This window comes from Sphaeramia orbicularis, chromosome 13 (genome assembly GCF_902148855.1).
Source record: "Sphaeramia orbicularis chromosome 13, fSphaOr1.1, whole genome shotgun sequence".
NCBI classification, from domain to species: Eukaryota; Metazoa; Chordata; class Actinopteri; order Kurtiformes; family Apogonidae; genus Sphaeramia; species Sphaeramia orbicularis.
This window is the reverse complement of record NC_043969.1, coordinates 7621005-7643932: the sequence shown is the minus strand read 5'-3', so window position 1 is coordinate 7643932 and position 22928 is coordinate 7621005. Positions and strand designations below refer to the sequence as shown.

At 40.5% G+C, this 22928-nt stretch overlaps 1 protein-coding gene across 1 annotated transcript; it reads right to left on the bottom strand.

Annotated features, from left to right (window-relative positions):
• Positions 1–1423: 1423 nt before the first annotated feature.
• On the bottom strand, positions 1424–21429 carry chrd (chordin). The gene is made up of 21 exons (XM_030153170.1): positions 20353–21429; positions 17800–17903; positions 17556–17682; positions 15101–15250; positions 14780–14897; positions 14428–14515; positions 13240–13381; positions 12820–12957; positions 12480–12562; positions 10417–10564; positions 9031–9137; positions 8076–8355; positions 7408–7649; positions 7208–7321; positions 5620–5811; positions 5346–5439; positions 5119–5175; positions 4868–4971; positions 3602–3865; positions 3365–3458; positions 1424–2119 (listed from the first exon to the last, which is right to left on the bottom strand). Exons 1-21 carry the CDS (start codon positions 20492–20494, stop codon positions 2055–2057), a joined length of 2853 nt encoding a protein of 950 aa, XP_030009030.1. The 5' UTR covers positions 20495–21429; the 3' UTR covers positions 1424–2054.
• Positions 21430–22928: the final 1499 nt, after the last annotated feature.

The window sequence follows — 22928 nt, the reverse complement described above, 5'->3', positions numbered from 1 at the left end:
GAAAATTGTCATGGGTTTTTGTACATTTCCTGTATACATGATTCTTGCTGGTTCTTTGGCCTCTGTCTTTTCTGTAGATCTTCTCGTCTTTATAAAATGCTGGTGTGTGAACAGTGAACAATGTAAGCCTTGTTTTTATAATGTGGCTTCATGATAAAAGCTTTAAGGGTTTTTGTTTCAGACACACACATAAGTGCAGGTGCAGAGGCTGCTACATGACTCACAGGGGGCAACTCTTGACCTCTGACCTCCATCGTTTGCCCCCAAACCCCCCCCCCCCTCACACACACACACACACACACACACACACACACACACACACACACACACACACACACAGCTCTCCTTGCAGGTCTGATGAGGACTTTCACACACACACACACACACACACACACACACACACACACACTACACTGTGCCACAGAGATAGAGAAACCAACAGGTGCCATCAACTAAACATTAATCCTGTAAGGACTTGCTTCAGCCAGCAGAGGGCAGTAGCTGATTTCTTTGTGTTTGCATATACACAGTACACGTGTATTTGAAGGAATTCCACTGGCCTATTGGCAATGTGTGTGTTCCAGATTGAGCAGTTTGTGTATGTGTACATCTGTGAATATGTGTTTATGTTTATGTCTGTCTGCACCGTGTGTGTCCGAGTTTGTGTGCATATGTGTGTGTGTATTCCTGTGGCGAGGTGTGGTATTTAAGGGACAAAACATTGTTGAGCACATGTGGTGACTGTCTGCGTGAAAGGAAAGGAAAGGAAAGGAAAGGAAACTGATCAAAGAGGAAATATTTGCGAATTAGAATAAATTTTCCTTGAACATGATGGAAAAAAGAGGGGAGCTTCAAGGAAAGAAACTGACAGTGGAAAAAAAGTGTGGAACAAGATGGAAACTGATAAATACAACAAAAGAAACAGAATCCTCTAATCACTGCTCCATATGTGAAAAACTAAGAGGGAAAAAAGAAGAGTACAACAAAGTGGAAAAGTAAAATCCCAAAGCCTCAAAATGAGAAGCTAAGTAATAATGCAAAAACCAAAAAGAGAAGGATTATGGGGGGGGGGGGTAGTAACAGCATCCAAAACAAACCCACGAGAATTCCCCATTTTTAACCAACGAAAATCGACTTTATTTTGTCTCCACACCATTCAATAAATACGAAATACGAACCAGCTTCATATTCATAAACAACAACGATAGAAATTCATAAAATATTACTTAATTCAAAACATACAGGAGACAAAATGGGAACAAATGGAAAGCAGAGAAGCGATGAGATCAATGGGAGGCACAGTCTGAACGATGCCCACGGCAGAAGAATCATACTTTTTTGCAGGTTCATATATTTTCTCAGAACTAAAAGAAAGACTGGTAGGCTTTATAGGAACATTTTTCACAGATTTTTCTCACTCACACTTTTTTTTTTTTTTTTTTTTAAACAGTTTTTCAGCCCTGTCCTGCCTTGGTTTACTGTGTTGTACATCTGTATTGCTGATTAGTTGTATATTTTACAGTTTAAAACCACGGACACAGAACATTCACACAGATCCAAGCAATATTTTCCCACTTTTTCAAGTCAGAGCAGTGAGAGTAGCTATGGCTGCACTTCATAAAGAAGCCCTGTCAGTGAAATACAACTCATATCTATTGTCTTGTTGAGTTGGGGTAAAAAAAAAAAAAAAAAAAAAAAAAAAGAATAAAAAGAAATTCCAGCAGAGTAAAAGGTAAGAAGAAAAACAAGGCAGCAGGTTTGTAAGGTCTGGTTGGTCCTCTTCGTAGCTTCATCCATTAACTTTACAAGTCTTTGGAAATATGTGTCATTTGATCATCCCATTTCTCCGTCTTGGCTCTTCTCTGTCCGTTACAATCCTGGAGCTGATAGCGTGGTGGGTGTGAGGTGAGGAGGAGGGGGAAGGAGGAGGAAGGAGGTGGGTGGGACTGAAGACCCAGTGTGCGGCTCTGGGTTTGGATCCATCTGGGATCTTGGTTGGGGGAGGTTAAATGGGTAAAAATGAGTCTTTTTTGGTGAGCAAGGCATCCAACAGATCAGTGCCTCCAGCTTCGTCTTTTGTCTGGAATCTTCATCATGAGAGCGTCTTCCTCTGTGGAATCTGTGGGAAGAAGAAAACATCAGTTAGGATCTGATTAGAATGGACTCAGCAGAATATTTTTTCTAGACATGTTTAGACTTTTATTTTTGAAGAATCCCACTTTTGTACATGTAAACATTATATCCCAGCTATGTGCAGAACGCATCATTGATTTAGTTTAGTTTTCATCTGATAAAATGCACAAAACTGTTGAACTTGAATTAACGTACATTCTACACTAATATGTCTATATTGTCTGCATTAGCTTCAGTACATTCATTCTGCTTCATTGTCTATTTACAGGGGTTGGACAAAATAATGGAAACACCTTAAAAAATCAACAAAATATAATTTAATATGTGTAGGTCCGCCTTTTGCGGCAATTACAGCCTCAATTCTCCGAGGTATTGATTCATACAACTTGTGAATTGTTTCTAAAGGAATTTTAAGCCATTCTTCAGTTAGAATACCCTCCAACTCTTTTAGAGACGATGGCGGTGGAAATCGACGTCTTACTTGAATCTCTAAAACTGACCATAAATGCTCAATAATGTTGAGGTCTGGGGACTGTGCCGGCCATACGAGATGCTCAACTTCATTAGAATGTTCCTCATGCCATTCTTTAACAATTCTAGCTGTATGGATTGGGGCATTATCATCTTGAGGTGAAGGTGTTTCCATTATTTTGTCCAACCCCTGTATTTGAGGATCATTTTCTTAATCAATGAATTGTTTGACTTTTGTTTGGTCCAAGAGCCAAATATATTGAGTTTATTTTCCCAGAGGAGTAAAGAAACCAAAAAATATTCACATTTAAGAAGTCAGACTTGACACTTTGAATTTGAGGATTTGCACTTATTGGTTAGAAATCACTCAAACCGATCAGTTGTCAATTAATTTAATAGTGGACAACTACTCAGTAAATAGTATCAGCTCTAATTCTGAATACACATGTTTTCAGTAAATCATTAAATTTAAAAATGGTTTTATTGCACTGAACAACATTTATCTGCAAAAAGCGCCATCTCTTTGTTTCTGAGAATTCATGAAAATTTGAAGGTGTGTCAGCTTTGTCTGTCAACAGCCCACTGAAATAATCAATCATTAATAATTGAATGATCAGATCAGATTAAAAAAAGAGTATGCTGTACTAGCGATGTGCTTAAAATGAATAAATAATCACAAATAAATAATCACATGAGGACAGAATAGGAGATCCACTGCATTAGAGTGGCTTTTTGTCGTGCTTGTGTGTTCATTTCTCACCGAGACACTCAGGACAGCAGGAACCCTCTCTACGGGTGATGTTTGTACAGGTCAAAATTGGACATTGTTTCCTCTGGCACTTTGTTACACCATGCTGTGGAGAGAACAGAAGATAAAAACATGAAGGATTACTGGTGAAAACAGATATGGTAATAATTCAAGCGGTGAGGACAACAGCCCTCCGATGTTAGCATTCACTACAGTTCCATCAGAAAAACAACATTTACTCATACTCACATCACACCAGCAGTTGATGCACTTCATCTCCCCGACCACAGGTACCCATGGGTGCCAGTTGTCACTGTTCTGGTAATAGTTCTTCCCAAATTTGCAGTGTCTCGGGCCGTCAGCTTGCATCATGTCGCTGTGCTCCAGACCTGCCGGGCCCTTCTCCTCCTCTGGACACTCCTTACAGCAGTCAGAGGGGCTTCGCCTCACTGGGTGACTGCAGGTCAGCACCGGACACGTAACCTTCTCACAGTGGACCTCTCCTGTTGAACCCTGAGGACACAGAAAATATCGTTTGATATTCAGCCAACTTAGCAGAGTTTGTTCCACACAAAATACGTTACCCTGTAACCCTGAGGAGTTTCAGTGTATTTTGGCAGTTTTTTTGCCTTTATGTTTCTCTTTCAAAAAAACTGTTTACCTTGCCTTGTTTGGTATCATTTTTTTTCAACAGAACCTCATCTGTGTGACTTTACAGTTATGTTTTTTATTTAACATTCTGTATTTACACATTGAACCTAAACTCACACAAAAACATGAAATCCTAGTAGGAAAAAGTTAGATTCTTTACTGTTTTACCAAAAACATGTTGAACGAACCCCTGTTTTGTAACTTAGAATGAACATATAACTTGAAAAAACATTACAAATTAGCAAATAACAAAGTTACATGTAATTATTTACATGAAAAAGCAGGCAATGCCTCAAGCGTTTAATAAAACTATGCACAGCTGTTCACAAAATAGTCTGATGTCATAATATGATGCCACAAACATGTTCAATGAACCATTTTTACTACTTACAAAACTGTATACAGCTGTTTCTAAAAAAAAACAATTAGGTGTCACAAGATGCCACACATCTGATTGGTTGATCTAGGTCACTTTTCTACCAATAGGAAATGCGGACATGTAATGAGGACACATTTTTGTTTATTTGCAAACACTTTCTGCCCGTTTTCTTCCATTTATACCATTTCTTCCTGCACCAAATGCACATCAAACATGATGACAATATTGCTGAAAATTATGTTGTTATTGTGCATCAATAGTCTGATTTTACTTGGCCTGTTAACAGAATTGACTTCACAGTTTTACTTTAACATCTTCACTTTTCACACAAGTTGAAATGAAGACTCAGGGAGGCTCTGTCTTGCTGCTACATCATCTTGAATCATTTATATGATTTGGACGTGAGGGCATGTCCAGGGACTCTGAAGGGTTAAGGCTTTGTGGCAAGTAAACACAGCTACATGTGAGTGGGTTCATGTGCTCACCCTGCAAGTGCAGACAGCACACTTAATGTAACCAAAGGGAGGCACAAAGGGATGCCATGTGGTTCCTGGAGCGTGCATCTTCTGGTCTCCTTCAAAGTAACAGCCTGAGAGAGAAAGAGGAAAGTGATTAAGTGATGACAGAAAGCAGGAATATGCTGGAATTATGCAAAGAGAAAGACGCACAGTTTGGACGGAGAAGAGTGAAATCAAAGAAGAATGAAGCTTTGAGAGACATATGAGGTGGTAGGTACCTTCAGGAGGTTCACCCACTCTCTCTGGAGCTTTCATGTCCTTGGGCTCCTTCCTCTCTGAACAGCAAAAAGGAAATGGAACCATAAAATATTATTAGCTATATAACTTTATGACATGACTTTAGGAATTCAACCAAACAGACCAAAATGAGGGATGAACAGTAACATGACTGTAATAGAAGATGATTTCCATTATTACACACAACCATGGACTGTCAAAATCTCACCATCACAGACTGGGCAGCACTTGCCCTCAGGTTGGATGGTTCGGGTGCACGTCAACACTGGGCAGATGACTGGATCACAGATAACAGTTCGCTTCTATGGAGATGAAAAACAAGAGCAGAAAAAAGTGGATTTAACAACAATGTCCTTTCCTTTGTTTTCCACAGAATACAAGCTTTTCTTTAAATGCTTCAACAAAATGTACATACTGGTTGATTAAACCCTACAAGAGCTCCTTTAACAGACACTTTTAATGCTTTCTTTTCTGTTGTTTACCTGACAGCTGCAGGAGAAACACTTGTCATAGTTGGGTGTCCACTGAGAGCCGTGAGCATGGTGCTGGTTTTCAAAGAAGCAGGTATGGGGGTCTTTCTTTAGTTCCTCTGGGTCCTTCGCCACAGTGTCATCAACGTCAGCCTCCTCCACCTCCCCTCTGGTCCCAAACTCACAATTGTTCGGAACGTGGACCTGCACAGAGGCAAAGAAATGCATGAACAGAGGGAGAGCTTAGTGATTTGTTGGCCACCCCTGACATGAGGCTGGTGTCAAGCTGCCTTGTTAATTGTTCCTAAATGGAGTATTTGTGTGTTTCCAAGCAGATGGCTGTTTATGTGTTGGACCTGTTCGCTATTAAAGCAGCTGGAGCCTGCTGCTGCTGTGTGTGTGTGTGTGTGTGTGTGTGTGTGTATATGTGTGTGTGTGTGTATGTGTGTGTGTGTGTGTGTGTGTGTATGTATGTGTGTGTGTGTGTGTGTGTGTGTGTATGTATGTATGTGTGTGTGTGTGTGTGTGTGTGTGTGTGTGTGTGTGTGTGTGCCATCACTCTCTCTAAACCTTGCAGCCCAGAAATACCCATCAACCACTACACCTGCAAAACTGCAAATAGCATTCTGGGTGCGCTTCTGAAGCTCAATAAAACTTTTACTTTTTAACAAAGTGTCTTCAAGCAGACAGCACCTGCCAGTGACAGTGTGTTTGTGTGGGTGGAGTAAGCGATCACACAGACACAGAAACACTCAGACAGTCCGAAAAGGCTGTCAGGTCTCCATTACTCTCCATCCTCTTCTGTTTTGTTCTGCTATGCCTTTCTTCTTGTTTTAAGTATCATGGCGTGACATTGTTTTGGAAGGTTTTGCCTCGAGGAAAAAGGCACATGAATTTGATTTTGTGTAAATGGAAGTTTGTGCTTCAACAATGACATGTTCAGCACTGTGCCAGCCCTGAAGCCTAGTCTAATGCATCAAGTACAACAATTTGTTTGACTTTTTAACTCGTTTCAATGAAATTTTGTTTGACTACAGAAGCATTTGTGATGCATTTACTTTTAGTTTGACCTTGTTGTCCTGCTGTACTACTTTTTATTGCACAGCGGTTATAAAATGTTTGTCTTGTAAAACAGTCGTGTTTGACTATAACAGTTGTATGGATCTTATGCTGCAGGTGTACTATAGCATTAAAATGGTTAAGTCATGGTTGCCAAAGTATATACAAGGGCTGTTCAATAAGTTCATGGCCTCACCCAGAACAGAACAACACAGACTGATAATTTATATTTTATTTTTCAACATAATCTCTATTTACAGCAATGCACTTGGTCCATCGATGTTCAAGCATCACTATCCCATCACGAAAAAATGTAACATCCTGTATTATAACAACCAGTATTTCTGGGTGAGGCCATGAACTTATTGAACAGCCCTCGTACATATGGATATCAGACTTCATTCCCTGTTTGTGTATTAACTGTAGGTTTTTCTTTCACAATTAGTATCTGTTGAAATACAGTACAAAGCATGCAACCCATAAAACCTTTCATGTGGAATCACCAGCGCATGTAAAATTGTGGTTGTGTGGTTTTTCTTACCCGTCCTCTTATTTCTCCTCTGGGATTCAGCTTGGTGCTGACCTGGATGAAAGCTGTGCCCTGGTCCAGGTGCTGTAGTAATTCAACACTGATGTCTTTTAACACTCCTTGAGCCTAAAGGAACAGAATCAAGTGGAGGACATGAGAATAAGTGTGCATTCTGTTTGCATTTATAAGTATGTGCAAGTAAACAGATGTACCTGTGACCCGTAGAAACCCGTCAGAAGCCTCTTACGAGTGGGGCTGCTGTCATCTATCTCCCCAATCTCAGCCAGTCCATGGAGGTGAGCGTTCACAGTGAGGTCGTCGGATTTACTCAGGCCTGCAATAACTATTTCATAATGAAGGTGACACTGTCGGTCCACGGACACCCAGGCATGGCCAGAAGCACCAGTCCTCACTGGTGGGGACACGAAGTAGCCCGCCAGAGGAGTGGGCAACTCTGTAACAGAAAAAAAGAGTTCAATATTTCACTTAATAAATATTTCATCCTGGAATATATAGGTAAAGGCTGCATTTTCAGTGTATCTGAATAATTCATCATCTTGGACGAATAAAAGTAATTCTGTGAGGCAATTAAAATGCTTTCTACATTTACCATAAGTCATGTTTTACGTGTTGCATTTTGTTTTGATAATAAGTGCTAATAAGAATCTGAGAAACAGAGGATAAAGAACAAAGCACATGAATCCAAAAAGAGCAGAACAGTTAGTGACATAAAATGTAGATTAATTAAAGTTAAAAATGAATGAGTTTAAGTGCAAATTATTCCAGGTTGCAGTTGATGATGATGAGTTAACACATTTATAAATTCATTAATTTAATGTTCATGTTTTCCCTTCCAGCTCTGGTCTTTTCTGATGTGTACCATGTCTGGGAGCCTCCAGGCCACTGTACAGCACAGCCTTAATCTGGCCCCTCAGTTCCCCGTCCTGGCTGTGAGCAGTGGCCACGTTGATGAACAGTTCGTTCTGCAGCAGCATGTGAATGTGCCGTGCCTCCAGACGACTCCAGCTGCCCACGGCTTGGCCCGTGGCCCCGCTGTACTCCGGGGTCAGGTCATACAGCACAGAGCGCTTGTTACGACGCCGTGGCTTCTGCTCAATAGTGAGGCCGACGACATCACTGGTTAAACCCGCAACCTGGACCTGGAGGTCGGAAATGAGGGGGAAAAGGTCCATTAACAATGAAGGAAAAAGTGGAATGTTTCTCGGCTGTTCGACTTCTGTTAATCCAGCAGTGTAAGTTCAGTTAATCAACCATATGGAACAAGTTTAGTGAAAACAAAATAATACAAGTCATATGAGAGTAAAAAAAACAAAACATTTTCACTTTATTTCTTTCATCCAACTCCTGTGTCAAGTTTACTTTTTCTGATTAACAACAAAAACACATTCAATGACACATATTTGAAGGACAGAGTGAATGTGTTTTTGGAAATATTATGATGTTTTGTTCAGTTTTACTTTTTTAATTTTGCTCCTGACAAATATCCCATGACATACAAAAAAACTCACAAGAATATAAAACTAACTAAAGAGTAAAGGTAAAGTGAAAGTCACTTAGACGTCTTAAAAATAAAATGATCATTTTTTAAAAGTTTAAACTAAAACCAAACCAACAAACTACAAACCACTTCAAAGTAAACTGAAAATGAAAACAAAAAGTCAAATGTGAATAGAAATAAAAGCTGATGAAAAATGCAATCAATAACCTGGATACATATAAAAACTAAATAATAAAAAATAAATCACATCTGTAATGCACATACAATACTAAAAGTACATTATGATAAATGTTGACAACATTAATCCAATGCATACCTGGTATTCCAGAGTGCCATTGTCATGCAGGTTAAAGACAGCAGAGCCAACGCCTCCCGTCTTCCCTGGTGTCAATGCATCACCGCTGGACATAACACTCTGTATGGCTAAGCCAAACAAAAACACATTAATATTAAAACAATATCCACTAAAGAGCACTTTCCTGCTCACGTTACTTATCTAAAACCATCACTTTTCCCTTCGGAGTTTCCCTCCCTTAAACTGTAGTAGAGTCTGACAGCATGCGAGATGAGGCAATGATTTCTGTCATGTTAAAATTTGTCGGTTGCTTGAAGAAAAACGAGAGGAATGGGGACACGTTACATTCCCTCATGTTCTGCAAACACACACATGGAAGCCACATACACATAATGTCATCCCTTCACCATGTAAAGAGTCATTGAAGGGACAGATTCAATTAAGCCACTAATGAGGAGGCGGGTCTGCTCATGTAATTGTGTGTGAGACCTTGAGCCAAAAACATACATGTTCTTGCACTGTCTGGCATGAACACACACACACACACACAAACACACAACCCACCCAAGGTTAAGCCTTAGGATGAGGTAACCCCTGCTGAATTTACCGGGCTTAAAAAGATTGAGCTGAGGAACCGAGAGGACTGGAGGGAATGAGTAACAGAGACGAAAGGGAAAAGTGCAGAGAAAAATTTCTGAAAAATGACATGAGGAATGAAGCCAAAGATATACAAAGAGGACAGCAGACGACGATAGGACACAGGACACATATAAGGCGAGGGTGAGAGGAGGACGGGGGGGGGGGGGGGGGGGGGGGGGGGTTGGATTCTTCACACATAACGTCAAGCTGTTAATCACAGAACTGGAACACCGGCACAGAGTCAGGTCCAGCAGACGGTAACCTTGGCAACGTTGGTGTGAGAGTGTAAAGCTTGGAGGAAAGAAAACATCATTATGCATATTTGTGTCTGTTTGTAAGCGTGTCCCTGTAGGTGTATGCATGTGTCTAACAGCACTGGACACTTTGATGGGCCGTGTTCATGTACAAATATGTGTCCCATGAAAAGACCATGTGTGTGTTTTAATGGTTTGAGACAACTGGGCTGTCCACAACATTCCTGAAACCTCTGTCTCTTTCTCACACACAAACACTCACACACATGCATAGACATACACAGTCTTGGTGGGCCACCAACTCAAACAGAAGGTCTATAAACATGGTTTTCCCCCAGTGATAAGACTTGAAAGAATGGATGGAGACAAAAACAGAACAACAGAGGAGGATGACAAAAACAGCCACAGATGAACTACAGCAAATGAACTGCAACACAAAAACACATTCTTTGCAAACCTCAGTGTATGTCGGCTCTGCACTGTTGAATCTGGTTGAATATACGGGGACACTTACTGTCGCAGGATTTTCTGCCAGTGATGAACCCAGAGATTTGTTGGGGATCCTGACCCTCGGTTGCCACAGCAATTGCCAGCTGACCGCGAGATAACCAGAACAGTTCGCGGCTGTTCAGATCTGTCAGTACCTCGGCAAAATCTGGATCCTGTGAACAGATTGAAAGAGTTAGTTGGAAGTTAAGATGCTTTATGTGGGTCTAATAGAAATGTTCTTCCATTGTAAACAAACAGCCTTTCAATACTAGAAATGAAAATGTCACATTGTGCCAGTAAGATCCTGGTTGACGTGATGTTTTTATAACAACTGACATGTTACCGGAGAAACCAAACCCCGATTTATTTAGAAGAAAGGGAGACTGCTAATTTGTTTCCAGCTAGGATGAACTTTTCCCTTGTATTTATACTAAACAAAGATGCAGCTCTGTGTGTTGAAGAGGGTGCACAACTGCAAAACTCACTTAGATTGAGATTAAATCACAAAGTAATCACAACATGAGTAATCATTAATGACAAAAGCAGTCATGGGGAAAAAGCATGAATTTACATCAACCCACTGAAAAGTGCATAATCACATCCTGAGCAAAAAATATGGCTTGCGTTGCACTAACATGCTGCATACTGCGTGAAGTTTAATTTCAAGCAGACAGGTGGGACCTCAGTAAGGGGGGTGGGGGGGTGAGGATGTTGAGAAATGTGGGATTAATAGGACAGATGTACGGGCGTGTTGAAGAAATGTTACTTTTATGACCTCAGGGCCTCAGTTCAATATAAATATACATGTACCATAAATCCACAGCCAGCAAGAAGCCAAAACAGACTGGGAACTGAGAAAAGGCTTGACGGGGAGAAGGTGAATTACAATTGGGAAAATTGATGGACATAATATTGAGAGGGCTGTCAGGATTATGAGTCTTACCCAGAATTCATAAGTTTAAAAAGCAAATAACACCTGCTTATGTGCATTTAGAGAATTGAGGAATAAGACAACTCTTATCTACAGCTTGAAATTGTGTTGAGCATTTTGTTTAGCTGTTACTCGGCGAGACCTAAAATGACTAAGCGGTGACGGTTTAGGTTTCTTGCTCAGAGACATTTTTAGGGCTCGTGTGGCATTTGCTGAGCTTGAACATTTCGCATATTTTTTTTCATGGACAGTCTCTGTTACTGCTAGACTCGAAAGAGGCGCATCGGCCCTTCACGCAATTCCTGGCAGAATTAAAAACAGATCCTCCTTTCATCACTCCTCCTCCCTCTTTCCTCCTCCATCCATCTCAGCCCACAGACCACTAACCACTGACATGTGTGAGGAGTGTGTATCCAGTCCATCCTCTCTACCTCCCTCCTTACTTCCCTCTTTCCTGCGTCTCTCATCCTGCGTTCACATCTGTCTCCTGAAAACTCTCTCTCCTCTTGCACTTTCTCTCCTCGCTTGTTTTCCTCCTTTTCTTCCTCTTCTCATACATTTTTCCCGTCATGTCTCAGAGTAGAAGCTGTGATCCGTGCGGCGGCAACAACAGTGTAAGGATGTGGTGATCAAACCACATCCGTCTCCAAAAAAAAGTGGAGGGGGACCAGGAGTGTAAGTGTGTTGCTGTGTCATATGTTCCTAACCGAGACTAATAACACTACTCCTCCTCCAGACATCCAGATAACACTTTTACATTTCCCACTTATTTTCATGCTGCATATTTGTTTTCCAATTTTATTATTCTCAAGTGCACACATCCTGGTCTAAGCGTTCATATGCATCCAAAAAATATAGCACCGGGGGCCAAAAATATATAACAATCTGCACCTTGTAGGGATCCACATAGATCATTTTATGTTAAAACATATTTTCGTTGCAAAGTTTCGATCCAACAGATGTTCAAGCTTTTGCAATTTCATTAGTCTGCTGCTTAAAATAAGAAATGTGGGCACCCAAATAGCAGGCAGAGACATATTCAGTAATAAATGAGAGGAGATTTAATAAGAGAAAACTGCAGCACATTGAGCATGCTTCTCCCCAGCCTAAATATGTCCACATAGATCAAACCATGGGTTTTAGTGTGTGTTACTCACGTGGGAGGTGATATTGGCCCGGACCTCTCTCAGGGTGTGTTGTCGGTACAGGAGCTGGACCCTGATGGGCACCACGAGGGGCTCTGTGGAATGAAAAGACAGTTTTCAACCCTAGTTTCCTCATTTTGTTAAAAAACAACTAACACATTTACTGGGTTTTCATATTTAACGAGACAATTACATGTAAGACAAAATAAAAATAAAAGAATGAGGTGTACAATTATATGTAGCTGTTACACTGAGTCATATCACATTATTTTTATACAATATTACCACATTCCCATTGTCAGGAACAGTGTGTAAGTGTTCATCATCTCTGAGTACTGGTTCTCACTCTCACCTCTTCCTCGGTGTCTGATGAGACCCTGCAGGATGAGGATGAAGTGCAGGTTGTTCTCTGTGTCGCTCAGTGTCAACATGGCAATGCCTCCCATGCCTGAATTCTCCTCCTCCGATGTCAGGGTGGAACTAAATGTCTCTGTGTTACAAAAGACACGTCACATTACTACACTGAGAGTCTGCATTCTCTTACAGGACATCTACACAAATACTTCTCTGTAAACATAGTGCACACATATGGCTACATTAATCCCTGCAAAGCTTTTTAAGATTAGATGACTACATATACAGTTCCACTGCTTTGTAAATATTGAGTCAATTGTGTACTAAAGCCAAAGACCGAAAGACACATGTCAGGAAAAGAGAATTGCTAGAAACAATGCATTATACACATATGATAGAATATCTGACAAACATGCACCAGCAAACAGCGCCCTGTGTTTGATGATCTTCCCCTCCACTTCATCTCGTCTGCTGGTCGATGTAGACAAACTGATGCGCATCTGCTCCGACTGCAGCTGACGCAGAAGAGGCTTAGCCACGTTCTTCCACACTCCACAGATCTGCACACACAAACACACACAGACAGGCAGGTAAGGCTGCAGTAAGGTCACACTGATGACGATTGTGAACACAGACAAGCTTGGATTTCTTAACATTTTTCTATTTATTTGTTTCACATACAAAGCCTTACCTGTAAGGACAGAGACAAACAGATGCAGACAACACATGCACATCTGCTAAATACATAAAACCATGTGACTGTACTCAGGCCCAGGCCACTAACCCTCAACATACAACCACAATTTCTCTCTGAGAGCAGAGGGAAGAAATGTGGCAGTGTGCCGGCATCCCATAACTCAGAGTTCAGGGGTAATCTCCATTTTAATTAGAGATACTTTCTGTCCCCCTGCTAAGCGGTGATGTAACATGCGAAACATTCTCTCTTTTGAAAGGTTTTTACTCAGGCAGTCTCTCTCAGCCCTCCTATTTCCTTTTTTGTGCTGGAGTGTTTTCTCTAAGGTCCTCTGGTGGTTGACACTGACATTTATCTAAAAATAATAATGGGCCAATTTCTGGGTCCAGTATTTAGGGGGCTCCTGACTCACTGAACAGAGTATTCAGCCTCATATGGAATGAGGAGGTGCGTGGGATTTGGCAGGAAATGATGTGCAGCAATATAACTACACATGCATGAATGGATACTACTGTTATACTGCAATGTGCATTTAACAATTTATGATTTATTAAAACTTCCTCTTCTTTGCCTTTTGAGTAAGTGAGTGAGTGAGTGATTGTTGATATTTACAGTAATCAGACTGAGTTGAAGTTGTTTAGATAATATTTGGAAAGAGCCAGCAAAGCAGAAAAGCAGTGTCACTGTGTATTAGTGTGTGTTCATGTGTCAGCACTGATGTTTATTATTACAGAGTGACTTATGGAAGAAGAAGTCAAAGTCACAGCATAGAGTCATGGAGTGTGAGCATTCATCATGCCGGTAGTTAGTTTCTCTCTCTCTCTTGCAGGAAACACAAAGACAAAGGCATGCATACACAACATAACGGACGTAAGAGGAGATTTTCTGTTTTCTATTCATGTCAAGTCGTACCATGTCAGACTGTCCTCTGGGGACACGGTACTCAAAAACAGTGGTCCCATCTGAATCCAAGAACGCTAATTTGCTGGGACGGCCCATCCTGCAAAGTAATGAGCAGACAGGCACAAAGATTTAATTTCTAAAGACATGATTCAGAGCATTTTCATAAACACGATTTTCTCCAGCTTGATAGTTACATTTCTCAAAGCTTTTGGTCTGGAAGCTCTTTCCAGTGTTTTGGGGATAATTAGGGAAAGAGTCTGGAACTTGAAATGAGCAGTGAATCTACTGTGGTCGATCAGAAAAAGAAGAGATCGCCAAGTTACATAAAAAGCATAAAGCTCTGACCGGGTGTGTGTTTTACCTCTGGTATGTGATGGAGAAGGCAAGGCTGGTTCTGGTCAGGGAGAATCGAGCTCTGGCAACACCACTGGAGCTGGGCAGCCATGAGTCTCTCACTCCTGTCAATACCGCTACAAACTCTGGAGGAAAGAGTATGAAGAGGGAGATGAAGGGCTGCTTATTATCATTATTACATTCATACTGTGTGTGAGTGTGGGCTTTAAAGCATGTCTAAATCATATCTCCAGTGGTTTTTATACTAGTTCTATTAGGGCTCTACTAAGTCTTGATGTGAGTAGTGTGTTGGTGGTCTGTCAGTGTGTCTGTGGATGAACCCACTCACCGGTTCTGCTCTCCCCGGGGCCCATATCCTCAGAGTTCAGGTAGGATCTGTCATTGTAAGATTTGTGGAGGTCATCTTCTCTCTCCTTGGTCTTATCTAAATACTCAAAGGTGTCCAGCAATGATTCTTTCTGTTTCCTGTCATCCTCACCTACAAGAGATGAAGATGATGACTATGTTAGACCTGTCAGTTGGTTTGCAATGAAAAGTACTTGTAAATATTATAATTAGTGGAAAGAATTAATCAGTAAAAGTTAAAATGGTTTGTTACAAATTCTGCATTCAAAACCTTATTTAGGTAAATATATTGTTAGCCTCATAACATACTTGCCTAAGTCACATTTTTGGTCAAATTGTGATATGTGCATAAAATGCAGCAGCAGTGTTGGCAGAGTAAAGTTACACAGATATCACAATTTGGCCACAAAAATAAGACAGGCAATTGTGCTACGAGGCTAATGATATGTACTGTTAAAGTTAAAAACAGCAGCTCTGCAGAAGTAATAGGTGGGGTGAAAATATAATATTTGCCTCTCAAGGAAAGTAAAATTACTTCAAATTTGTACTTAAGTGTAGCACTAAAAAAAAGCATCCAGTTACATTCGACCCCTGATTCTGGTTATGGTGAGCAGTTTGTCTTTCTAAATGTATTTTGGCCTTTGAATAATGACCTGAATCAATTTTAATGTGACCAGATTTTCTTCAGCCATAAATGTTTTATTGTTATGTTTTTTTTCTGATAGGAACACTGTAAGCTCTCCAGATTTTGAAGAGTGTTTTAGTGCCTGCCTTAAAAACAGTATTTGGCAAGAAAAACAAGTGAACCAGAACTTTTCTAAACACATTTCGCTGCAGTGTTCTCCAAAGTCTGGTGTGCAGATGAGACTAAGGCATCAGCCGTCCTTTTTCCCTTGTTTGCAGTATGGACAAAGCGTGTGAAGATGTGTGGACATAAGCAGTCAGAGGGAACTGAGGTTGGATACAAAATAAGACCAGAAAGTGCAGAAGGACACCAGTTACAACCCAGTGCTGAAGGCTAAAAGTAAAGTGTGACGCTGCTAATTTCTTGCTTTTTCTCTCAGGCAGGGGTAAATAACCAGGGTAGTTTCTCACAAAAAAAGCTTAAGGAGAATTGGGAGCGACACTGGCGTGCAATCCCAACAATGACCTGCTGTTCTACACAAATTACTGTGTGTCCTGATGTAATGTGTAGGCCTCACTGCCTTGTATGTGCACCCATACACACACAAATGCACAAATGTTTACAGTGATGACTGCATTAAACCAAGTACAGATACATTGTCATGATCCTGAAAATGAAAAACCACAAGATGGATATTAGTCACCCCAAATTTTTGCTTCTCCACAGCTGTTTTCAGAAGAAATTAACTAGATTGTCTGCTATTTTCTCAGCGCCTGAAGCACACACCACCCACAAACCTAAAATCTCATCATTTCTCTCTCAATCCCTCCCTAGCTCCCCTGCTCCACTGGGCACGCTCGAGGGCTTCTGGGTAGTGTCATTCTCACTTCTCCCCACTTAGCAATACTGTAACCTCAGGTGCACCAGTCATCACACACATATAAACACACAAACACATACACACACTCACAATTTTCCATCACTTACACAAACATACCAGCTGCTTCGGTGCCAAAGCTAAGACAAACACACTCAACCTTTTCCTTAAAACTTGACCACAACACATACACATACAGTCCTATGCCTGTCCAGTTCTTGACACATACACAGCACAGTGTTGTCTCAGTGATGGAGGCTTTACCTTTACTTTCCATTCCATTACCAGACATACAGGGTAGAAAAACAGTCAATCTGCTGAATAACAGCACTGCATGAAGACCCACCCTGTATGTGTGAGCGTGTGCAGGGGAGCTCTAATTCTCTAATAAGCTGGAATTGTTTGTGCAGCAGTGTGTAATGTGGCAATGTGTGAATGAAGTTAAAGACATGGGTGGTAAGTCATGGCTAGTTGGAGAAAATGGCAATTTGATCCAGATGAATGGAAAATCAATTGATCTGTTCATTGTATTCAACAAGCAGTAACCAGCTGACTGAGAAAAGGAGCAGAAAGAAAGAAAGAAAGAAGAAGAAAGAAAGAAGAGGAAGAAAGAAAGAAAGAAAAGAAAGAAAGAGAGAAAGAAAGAAAGAAAGAAAGAAGAAAGAAAGAAAGAAAGAAAGAAAGAAAGAAAGAAAGAAAGAAGAAAGAAAGAAAGAAAGAAAGAAAGAAAGAAAGAAAGAAAGAAAGAAGATATGCTCTAGGTATTTTTACTATTTCTTATAAAGTTTTTTACAGCAAGTTAAGCTGTGTGTGTTTTTTTTCTCATTCTCAGAAGAAAAGTGCAGCAAAAATCATATCATACTCAAAACGAAACAGCCTCTGATCTTTACAGCCTCAGAGCTGCAGGTAGTTAAGCGTAGGTCAGTGGATTATTACCTTTAGGGCAGGTTTTACAGCAATGTCCCGGCAGCAGGATGGGCTCATCACACTCTGGTTCCGGACAGTCCTGTTTGATGTTCTTACAGTTTACTTTCCCAAACACCTTGCCTCTGCGACCCTTTTGCTGCAGAATGAAAACGAAGAAACACACTTAAGGATTTTTCTGTTTTACCCTTTAGGTGTTTGCAAAGTGACTTGTTAATGATGAAAAGGTGAGTGTAAAGGGCAAGAGGAAACTTACAGGTTCACAGTGACACTGGACGCAGTGCATGATGCCAAAGGGTTCCCCCAGATCTGGGTGCCATGTGTCCTCCAGAGAATAGAATTGACCTCCGAATGAGCATCCTGTAAGACAAACACAGCTGATTATACATGTCGTTGAAGGGTAAACACAGGTTGATTATTCATCTCTGCCTCATTCCAAACCAGACGCAGACTCGATTAGAAACTTGGTGAGATGATATGAGTATACATGATGTCTGCACTTTTTAATTATGCTAGAAGTAATTAAGGAGCACAAAGATGACTTTTATTTTGAGGGTTTCACAGATTTCAAAGATATGTGCTTGGAAAAAGTGCAATGCTGTAGTTTTGCTACAGGATGATAAATGATTGAAATATTGCACCCATTTTAATTTTTAACAACAAATAAATCTTGCATAGCTCACTTCCCAGGTATTTTGGAGGCGACTGAATATCCCTGGATGCCTCATGAGTTGCGGGACTCAAGCTTATATCCTGTCTCATCTAAATGATCCATGAACAGGCATGGGACACAGAGGAATATTTTCCACTGAAAAATTATTACAAATCACAACATGCTGAGCACTGTTTAACAAAGGATTCTTTGGAAGTAATTCAGTACACTTAGTGGTGTTGTATGAATCATCTTTGAGTGAAAGTGACAGCAGAAAATGTTGTCTTATTTAAAAAGAGTTTATGTCCATATAAAAATGATTAAAACACTGTAAAATGTGTACAGAAGTCAGTAAAGTCAGCATGCTGGATATGAAATGCAACAGTTAGTAAAATGCTTACACACTGTGCCTTAATTTGAGGGTATTTTACATCCACATCAGAGGAACCCTGTAGAAACTGTAAACCTTCTAAGACAATACCCAAACACTGTGACTTCTACATTGTAAACCCAACTCTAAAGCTGAGATTTGGCAATTATAGTCATTGTTTTTCCCAGATGAAATCCAAAGTACTTGAGTGGAGCAAAAAAAAAAAAAAAATCATGGAAAACATGTCACTACAGGGCCATCCCTATAACTGATGGGACAGGAGATAGTGTTATTATTATTACAATATAAACATAACTGAACACCACGCTGGGATATTACAGTGATATTCGGTGTGGATAGGTGCTTTGCAAGCTGCGGTCTGCGCTTATGTCCAAGTCGCGCACATACGCACCAAACGTGACGTTACTTCTTTGTGACGGCTCGCTTCGCTCACTGCTACCAACCTGGTTCACATTATTCTTTCATTAAAGTGACTGCAACTTTAAACAGTCCAGTCCGGTTAAGGGGAGCCAAACTGTGAGCCGCTCGCTTTGCCTGCCACTTCTGTCTCTGGTGAAATAAATCATCCCGGAGCAGCCAATGCTTGTAATGGAAAGTCGATTGATTACAGTTTCCAACGGTGAATTACACGTTAAAGACTTGTGGAGTTCCCAGAGTTCTGAACTGCAGAGTAGTTACCTTATAAAAAACCGCAAGGAGCTTTGTACGTAGGGGCTTTCACACATGAATCAAATGGCATTCACTGCGGTTATGACTCAGATGTTTGCCCCTAGTTTACACGAGGTAATCATAGGGGAACATTTCAAGGAGACATGGAAACTGACAAAGATGTCTGCATGCCAAAAAGGTAAAAGACGATTATATCTAGCACGCCGTTTTGACTCAACTTTATATCTGCACTGACCACTCGACCACTCTACTAATTACCTCAGATTTCCAATTACCATGAACGCACCTGATGACGCACGAAACTTCATTAGAAAATTGTGACGTTTAGAAGAATATTTTTCAGCAAAACATAGATGCAACACGTCAATTATTGCTTATAAAGTGTTTGATAATAATAACGGCATGTTTGCTGCAATTCAGCATATTTGTGACAAAAAAATTTGACATTTTTAACTTTATTCTTGACGCGTTGCTGCCCTTGGGTGCTTTAATCATTTACTGATCTATAAATGTTTAATAACTTTTGTAAAACTAATGTTATCAATGCAATGAAGTAATTCCGGTAAAATGCAGTGTCTCAGCTTTTCAGTGGCATCAGCTATGATCCATTTGGACGTCCAGAGGCTCCATAGTGAACATGGAATCATCATCAGCTTCTGAAACACTGATTTACCATTAAAACCCAAATGGCATTGGTTGTAGACTGTTGCTATGCCTTCAGTTAATAATATAAGTCACGATTTCTTCAGTTTTCTCTGTTTTGGTGTAATAACCTTAGAACTGAGTCAAAATCTACAGGATCAGTGAATTAAATATAGGAAAATATTTGGTTTTCATAGAAAAAATGCAAAATGCAGAGGACATTATGATGATAAATAAATAAATAAATAAGATTGATTTGGAAGTCACCACAAAACAAGTTGTGGCTCTTTAAGGGTTAACAATTAAAAATAAAGCGTTAAACGGCTTGTGATTAAATATATCAAATATCAAGTGTTATAATTCATAAAAAATGTACAGGCTGGTGAAGTTTATTGTCTTCTACTGCTGTGTAACTCAGCAGATGGTAAAGACATTGGATTCGTAGTAGCTCTTACCTGACAAGCCTTTGGAGGGTAGCGGGTCTCTCTCTGATTGGATGGGCAGTGCGGGTGACTTGAGTCGCGAGGCCGCTCCGGTGCGCAGCCACGCGCAGCCCAGGACGCACAGCAAGGAGCGGAGCGCACGAGGACCCATCATCCCCAGACGTCCCTGTCTCTGTGCCACTACTCCAGGAAGGATAATGATAAAATAATACTCTCAAAGTTAAAGACTGTTATTTAATGACACTCTTTCAAGAGACCAATTACCAAAAAAAAAAAAAAAAAAGTTAAATCCAAGCGTCCGCCGACATGAGGTGAAAGTCCGTGTTAAGTCATCCGCCGGAGGTTCTCAGAGCTGCTCCATGTGCGTCTCCAGCACCAGCAGCCTCAATAAGTCTCTTTCCAATGCCGTCGCTTTCTGTTTTATAGCCTGCTTCCCTGACAGCTTGAAACAGCCACCGACTGGGAGGAGGAGGAGGAAGAGGAGGAGGGGGCAGATAATGGGAGGGATGGTGGACGGTGGGGGTGGGTGATGGAGAGGGAAATTGACGCCCCTATCAATTCACTAACGCTCTAAATGGGGAAACATTCACATTCCTCTTCTATCAAAACTTTTTTTTTTTTACACAGATATGAGAAATACAGGGAAAGTCTAGTTCTTTTAGATGCTCTGCCAGTGGCATTTCATGTCAAAAACATGACTTCATAATGGAAATGCGCCTTTTTATTAGGTATTTTAAAATTATAGGCAGAAAAGTAAAACTTTTCCGCAAGAGTTGCAAATGTTGAATCATTTAAGACTGTTATGTCTCAATAAATAACTTAATACCATGAAGTTTTCTGGTCTTTTTGGTTTATGGTTTCTTGATTATTATGATCATCATCAGCATTTATGTTGTTTTCATCTGTTTCATATGGTAGCCACACATTTATCCTCTGATTTTCACACTCTTCCATAAGAATCCCCATGGTAGGCAATACTAAATGTCACACTTTATCCAACTGACACCCAAGAAGAAGACCGTCATTAGAGCTCCAACTGTGAATCTCCAGATCATGTACAGTAAGGAATGTGTGAGTGTCTGCTGTGGCTGTACCGTCTATTTTTTCAAGTGTGTTCAGAGCTGAGACTTAAGTGACTTAACAGAAACAAATGAAAATAGCTGGAATGCCTGTAGACAGCCCGTTTCAATGTTGTCCTGTTCCTCTAACCCTCTGTCCTTTATCAGACCCCTGACTGTTTCTTCTGGCTTGCCTTGGAGTCTACCTGGACAAGTCTACTTAAAATCCCATTTATTATGGCTCAGTGACATTTGTAGGCCTCTGTGTTAGATGTAAGCGCCAACAGCCATTTAACCTCAAACCTATTAAAACCCTCTAAAGCCAGTGTGGGGCTTCACTACATCAACAACTAAAATTTATTAAGGCCTATTTAAGATCTGGGAAATTTTCCCATCAAACGAATCTGAACAGTTGAGCAACTAGTTCCTCATAGTAGTCCCTTGGGGGCCAGAACAAATGCTCAGCGTTTCAAGTTTACATGTAGCAGAGCTCATGGGTGATTTATTTCAGAGTTCAGTGAAGGACAGGCTTTATTACATGGCTGAAGAGTGCCGAATAAAGGATTGATTGAGTGGAGATCTTTGAGGATAATAGCATATTATAATTATTATTGTTATTATTATTGTGCCAAACTTACTCTAGACATTGTCCCGCATTAATCCCTTTCAACGTAATCTAAAAAAATATGTCCAAAAAGCGCACTTTGATGAAATGGAAACATTTATTTATTATCTGCACATACATAAACAAATGAATAGAACCGCGCATGTAATTTAACTTCACTTTCTTTCACTTAAACTTGTCAGATATTATAAAATGTTGTTTAGTTTGCTGATCCCACGCAACCAGACCTAAAATTCGCTGTTTTCATAGTAAAACCGCGCGTAAAAAGCGTCAAATCTCGTCGGTTTTGTGCCAAAAGTGCAGGCCGAGGTGCGAGCGCAAGGTGTTATTTTAATGCATGTGTCACATTACTGTTACTGGTGGGACCAACTTCCACTTGGGTGTGGGGATTCACGCCCCAACCAACCCCCACCTCCCAGCTATTTACGTCGATAATAGCCTGTTTGCACTTCATCATAGGGTGATAAGCGACGCTTTTATTCTGCGCTGCACATGGTCATTCATTAGGCGGACTGCTCGGTAAATTGACAATTGAAACTAACAAAAGCCAGTACACTTATAACCCTAGTGGGACAATGACGGCAACTATGACATTTTGTGTATTGGAAGCTCCAGCGTCCAGCTCATGTTGAGACATGGACCTTGTTGGAGGACTCACTTTTCATAACAAGGCAGTTTGTGGTTCAATCAGAACCCAAACATTCATCCAATAGATTCAGTCAGACTATAAAGTCTATCTGCTCCAAACATGCTGTCATGTGTTGAAAACTTACACTGAAAAGAAAGAGGACACAATGTCAACATATGTAATTGTGAATGACGGTTTTAAGAGAGTGTTTAAATGTGGTTATTATAAGGCAGTTTTGCTTTAAGAAATCACAGAAAGCCTACTGCCAGATTTCCTA

Coding starts and splice junctions, on each gene's coding strand:
- chrd (XM_030153170.1), bottom strand. CDS start 20,494: ATGATGGGTCCTCGTGCGCTCCGCTCCTTGCTGTGCGTCCTGGGCTGC. Junction 15,251..17,555: donor CTGTAAAACCTGCCCTAAAG/GTAATAATCCAC, acceptor CATCTCTTGTAG/GTGAGGATGACAGGAAACAG. Junction 3,459..3,601: donor GCATCAACTGCTGGTGTGAT/GTGAGTATGAGT, acceptor TTCTCTCCACAG/CATGGTGTAACAAAGTGCCA.